The sequence below is a fragment of the Oncorhynchus tshawytscha genome, unplaced genomic scaffold (assembly GCF_018296145.1).
Source record: "Oncorhynchus tshawytscha isolate Ot180627B unplaced genomic scaffold, Otsh_v2.0 Un_contig_9171_pilon_pilon, whole genome shotgun sequence".
Taxonomy (NCBI): Eukaryota; Metazoa; Chordata; class Actinopteri; order Salmoniformes; family Salmonidae; genus Oncorhynchus; species Oncorhynchus tshawytscha.
In genome coordinates, this window is record NW_024608985.1 from 1 (window position 1) to 6,191 (window position 6,191).

At 42.1% G+C, this 6,191-nt stretch overlaps 1 protein-coding gene across 1 annotated transcript; it reads right to left on the reverse strand.

Annotated features, from left to right (window-relative positions):
• Positions 1-121: 121 nt before the first annotated feature.
• Positions 122-4,173, reverse strand: LOC121844083 (neutral amino acid transporter A-like; the record flags this gene model as incomplete). Its single annotated transcript, XM_042313962.1, is given in 2 exon segments — positions 122-164; positions 3,452-4,173. Coding segments are annotated over 2 exon segments (555 nt in total), but the record flags the coding sequence as incomplete, so codon positions are not given.
• Between the last annotated feature and the right edge of the window lie 2,018 nt (positions 4,174-6,191).

A 6,191-nucleotide genomic window follows, 5' to 3' on the forward strand; every position in this document is an offset into this window, starting at 1 on the left:
GAGTGATGAAGAGAGAAAGAAAGTTAGAGAAACAGATGAAGAGAGGGGAGAGAGACTGATCGGTAGAGAGAGAGAGGAGAGAAAGATGACGAGGGGTGAAGAGAGAGATAGATATACTTACAGAACGGAATGCTGCAGCCACAAGGTTAGCTGGGAACAAATTCCTGCAGAGGAAGACAAGATAAACAGTTGAGGTTACATTAATGTGCTAGGCTTGAACCAGGGCTACATCATAATAATATCCCCTTTCTCCTGAAGTGTGCACTTGTTCACTACTTCCCACAAATCTTGAAGCATTGGATTGGTGGAGGCATGGATTAGTGGGAGTTTCCTTCATATTTCTTAAACCAGTAATCTCCTTGTGAATGATTTTTTAAATGTTTTTATTTAACCTTTATTTAACTAGGCAAGTCAAGTTAAGAACAAATTCGTATTTACAATGACGGCTTACCGGGGAACTGTGGGTTAACTGCCTTGTTCAGGGGAACTGTGGGTTAACTGCCTTGTTCAGGGGAACTGTGGGTTAACTGCCTTGTTCAGGGGAACTGTGGGTTGACTGCCTTGTTCAGGGGAACTGTGGGTTGACTGCCTTGTTCAGGGGAACTGTGGGTTGACTGCCTTGTTCAGGGGAACTGTGGGTTGACTGCCTTGTTCAGGGGAACTGTGGGTTGACTGCCTTGTTCGGGGGCAGAACCACAGATTTTTACCTAGTCAGCTCGGGGATTCGATCCAGCAACCTTTCAGTTACTGGCCCAACGCTCTAACCACTAGTGGTTAGAAGCAAACAAGTGAACACTGAGGCAGGAGACATAGTTGGGACAAAGCCCCTCTCTCTGGTTCATCAGAAACACAACAAAAAACTGTTTAACCACTACAAAGCAAGCCTTACAGGATGAATAACCACAGAATCTGCGTGAATTCATAACTTCAATCACGTTTTTCTCTGATTACATAATATTAATGAAAGCAGAGGTTAAGAAACAAATTAAATGTTTAAATCAATTGTTCAATGAGGCCATGGAATTTATTGAATTTATAAACCAACATCACTTAAAGGAGAAGATTACCCAGGGACTCCCAAGTGATTCCATAGATTGAAACTAGTTCAGTGGAGTTGGCCCTCTCCCCCTCTCTCCCTCTACTGGAGAACTGAAACAGCTGCGGATCACGTGACTCATGACGTTACTGGCTCTGGTCCGTTGTCAATTAATGCATTAATACGCAAACTGTGGACAAATTCATTATTTTATTGAAAGTGTACACATTAGCTAATTTTGTCAAAAGTACTAGCGGTTTTGAATCAGGAAATGTTTACTTTTCTGCCTAAAATAAATGTGATTATTTTATATAATATTTTATGTAGCCGACTGCCATAGCAGCAGAGATACGTAACGACTGACAACAGAGCAGAGTGAGGCCGGCATTCAGCATGACCCGTTTCTGCAGCTGTCTCAGTTCTGCACTCCAGGGGAGACAGAGGGGGAGAGGGCAAACTTCACTGAACTACAGAGGTTTCAATGTATGGAATCACTTGGCAGTTCCTGGATTAGTTCAACTACATAATGCTGGGCTGGTTCACTACCCACATAGTTAAACCACATAATGCTGGGGTGGTTCACTACCCACATAGTTAAACTACATAATGCTGGGGTGCATAGTTAAACCACATAATGCTACCCACATAGTTAAACTACATAATGCTGGGGTGGTTCACTACCCACACAGTTAATCTACATAATGCTGGGGTGCAACACTACCCACACAGTTAATCTACATAATGCTGGGGTGGTGCAACACATAGTTAATCTACATAATGCTGGGGTGGTTCACTACCCACATAGTTAATCTACATAATGCTGGGGTGGTTCACTACCCACATAGTTAAACTACATAATGCTGGGGTGCAACACTACCCACACAGTTAATCTACATAATGCTGGGGTGGTTCACTACCCACATAGTTAATCTACATAATGCTGGGGTGGTTCACTACCCACATAGTTAAACTACATAATGCTGGGGTGCATAATGCTGGGGTGGTTCACTACCCACATAGTTAATCTACATAATGCTGGGGTGGTTCACTACCCACATAGTTAAACTACATAAGGCTGGGCTGGTTCACTACCCACATAGTTAAACTACATAATGCTGGGGTGCAACACTGCTGTCCTTAAGTGGGGTTTTCATTCTCACATAGTTCAATAAGTGACTGATTTAGACAGGAGAAACCAGGTGAATTCTGGGGTGTCCCAGACAGTTTGTAATAGACCACTAATACTTCAGGACAGGTGGTTCTTGTCCCAGACAGTTTGTAATGGACCACAATAATACTTCAGGACAGGTGGATTCTTGTCCCAGACAGTTTGTAATGGACCACTAATACTTCAGGACAGGTGGCTTCTTGTCCCAGACAGTTTGTAATGGACCACTAATACTTCAGGACAGGTAAATTCTTGTCCCAGACAGTCTGCATTGATACCTGATGCTGTGTTTTATGATATGAGGCACAAGTGTTTTCAGTCATGCACCAACAGTGGCATGTACAGAGTATTGAATGGACATGTACAGCCATACAGGGATATATGGCTGTGCTATATGGCTGTGCTATATGGCTGTGCTATATGGCTGTGCTATATGGCTGTGCTATATGGCTGTGCTATATGGCTGTGCTATATGGCTGTGCTATATGGCTGTGAGCATGCCTGTGTAGTTGACATACGCCAGCTGTGGCGTAGCTTGGGCTTCCCTACAGATAACTTTTCTTTGTGCAGAACAGAATCCTGGGTTTAACAGCTGTCAGCTGTCCCTCAGATGCAGACAGACACATGGACAGGCAGGTAGACAGACAGGAAGGCAGACAGATTGGAGGGCAGGCCGAGCGTTTGACATGCAGATAGTTGGACACATAGACCAACAGACATACACACAGACAGTCATTCAGGTAGAGAGGGAGTTATAGGTAGGCAGACACACACACAGACACCCAATGACACACTGTGTGAGAACCTGTGTCTCATGGGAATGCTATAGTTATGTTATGTTGTTTGCTGTGATTCTTCCTGTCAGGGTCTGTTTTGTTTTTCTTACTGCTTTATATCGTACCATTATGCATAAACAAATCACGTAAATGAAAAACATATGTTAACTAATTCCCCCAAAATATTGACCAATGACCATCTATATCCAGGCCTAGGTCTCTTGATTTCTGAGTGCCATGTAATTCCATGTAAGGTACTAGAACAAGCATGCGCCTTGGCTCTCATGTGTGTAACCTATATAGGCTACAGTATGGCGGCCGGGGGAATTAGTGGAGCACGCATTTACTCTACTACTACCCAGTCATCTCACCCCCTGAGCCATGCTAGCTTATTTCCTTTCAAGAAACACTCTTTAACATAATACATGTATTAGCCTATTGAAACAATAACCTCATCCCCGCAACAGTTACCTTGCAAGATCTAAAAACGAATCCGTGGTCTCCTTGTTGGTATTGACGCTCTCGAGACCTAGATTATTTGTGTTCAGAGCCCCGGCACCGACTCCCGGTTTGATAATGAAGGCGAGGGACACACCAATTCCCGATGCGATGAGTGTGGTCACCAGGAAGTAGGAGACCGCGATGCCTCCTAGTTTCCCCAGGGAGCGCGTGTCCAGGCTGGCGGCGCCGGAGATCAGGCTGCACACGACCAGAGGAAGGATGATCATCTTCAGCATCCTCAGAAGCATCTCACCGGGGAAAGCAAAATAAGTCATCTGCGCCCGGGTTAGGTTCATATTCCGAACCATCATTCCGAGGCCGACGCCTACTAGAACTCCAGACACCGTCATTATCACTAACATATTCCTATTCAAAAATCTCATCAACTTGTCTTTACAGCTTTTCTTCTTCTTTCCATTCTTCTCCAAGATCTCTTCGGTGGAGACCGAATCCGTCATTGTGTGTCCGTTTTTCTTCTCCATTTTGATGGAAATTGTGGGGCAGAACACTGAATAACAGTAAATTCGTGAGAAAATTGAATGTTCCTGGAGCAGCGTGGGACAACACACTCTCAGACGAGTAGCATTTGTGAGTAGACTGATGCAAGCGTAATTAGTCCTGTCAAACGCAACGTGTTTCTCCACCAATGGTGAGAGAGGGACTACACACTAAAAAAGAGGACATGCGCACTTCCTCCGTTTGCTCAATATTAAGACCATCTGATGCAACAGTGGGAGAAATTGCCTGGGTCTGCAACTGTGCATTTGTATTGATATATGTTGTGACTGGAAATGAGAGAAAAATGTAAACATTTCAAAGATAATATTTGATTTGGTGTACCTCTAGTTGTGTCATTATTTTTACACTAGTCATTATCTGCAGATGAAATAACTTAGGCCTGTATAGCGAATTACTTGATTAAACATTCTGAGTGAGACAAACTCTCCATGAATGACATCATGCCTATAGGTTATTAATTAATGAAACATATGAGTGAGACAAACTATCCATAAATGACATCATGCCTATAGGTTATTAAGGTTATTAATTAATGAAACATATAAGTGAGACAAACTCTCCATGAATGACATCATGCCTATAGGTTATTAATTAATGAAACATATAAGTGAGACAAACTCTCCATGAATGGCATCATGCCTATAGGTTATTTAAGCAATACGGCCCAGGAGGTGTGGTATATGGCCAATATGCCACGACTAAGGGCTCTTCTTATGCACAACGCAATGCAGAGTGCCTGGATACAGCACTTAGCCGTGGTATATTGGCCATATACCACAAACCCCTGAGGCGCCATATTGATATTATAAACTGGTTACTAAAGTAATTCAAAATAAATGTTTTATCATTCCTGTGGTGTACGGTCTGATATACCCCTGCTGTAAGCCAATCAGCATTCATGGCTCGAACCACCCAGTTTATAATAATTCATAAAACATGTGAGTGAGACAAACTCTCCATGAATGACATTTACTTGATGCAGTACTGTTTGGTGATGGTGGGTCTGAATGGGGGTGTGAACCATGCCTGTGGGGCACTGGTAATGTGCAAGCTGTTGGGATGGAGCCTACAGAGCCTAACCTTTTTCTTTTTTACACATTCTGTTGTTTTACAGCCTGGATTAAATTGAGATGTTATGTCACTGGCCTACACACAATACAATACCCAAATTCATTCAAATGAAAAGCTGTAATGTGAGTCAATAAGTTTTCGATCCCTTTGTTATGGGAAGCCTAAATAAATTCAGGGGTAAAAATGTGCTTAACAAGTCAAATAATGGATCAACAACATTGTAGTTACTCCACAATAGTAACCTAAATGACAGAGTAAAAACAAGGACGCCTGTACAGAATACAAATATTCCAAAACATGCATCCTGTTTGCAGTAAGGTACTAAAGTAATACTGCACAAAATGTGGCAAAGGAATGAACTTTTATGTCCTGAATACAAAGCGTTACGTTTGGGGCAAATACAACACATCACTGAGTACCACTCTTCATATTTTCAACTATGGTGGTGGCTGCATCATGTTATGAGTATGCTTGTCATTGGCAAGGACTAGGGAGTTTAAAAAATGGAATAGAGCTAAGCACATGCAAAATCCTAGAGGGAAACTTGATTCGGTCTGCTTTCCAACAGACACTGGGAGACAAATATACCTTTCAGCAGGACAATAACCTAAAACACAGGGCCAAATCTACAATGGAGTTGCTTACCAAGGTGACATTTAATGTTCCTGAGTGGCCTAGTTACAGTTTTGATTTAAATGGGCTTGAAAATCTATGGCAAGACTTGTCAGTCTAGCAATTATCAACAACCAACTTGACGGAGCTAGAAGAAAAGAATAATGTGCAAGTATTGTACAATCCAGGTGTGCAAAGCTCTTAGAGACTCACCCAGAAAGACTCACAGCTGTAATCACTGCCACACATAATTCTAACATGTATTGACTTAGTGGTGTCAATACTTATGTAAAATGAAATATTTCTGTATTTCAGTTCCAATACATTTGCAAAAATGTTGAAAAACCTGTTTCCCATTTGTTGTTATGGGGTAGTGTGTGTAGATGGGTGAGAAAATAAATACATTATAATCCATGTTGAATTCAGGCTATAACACAACATGTGGAATAAGTCAAGTGGATTGAATACTTTCCGAAGGCACTGTATATGCTAGGATCTAGTCCTATTG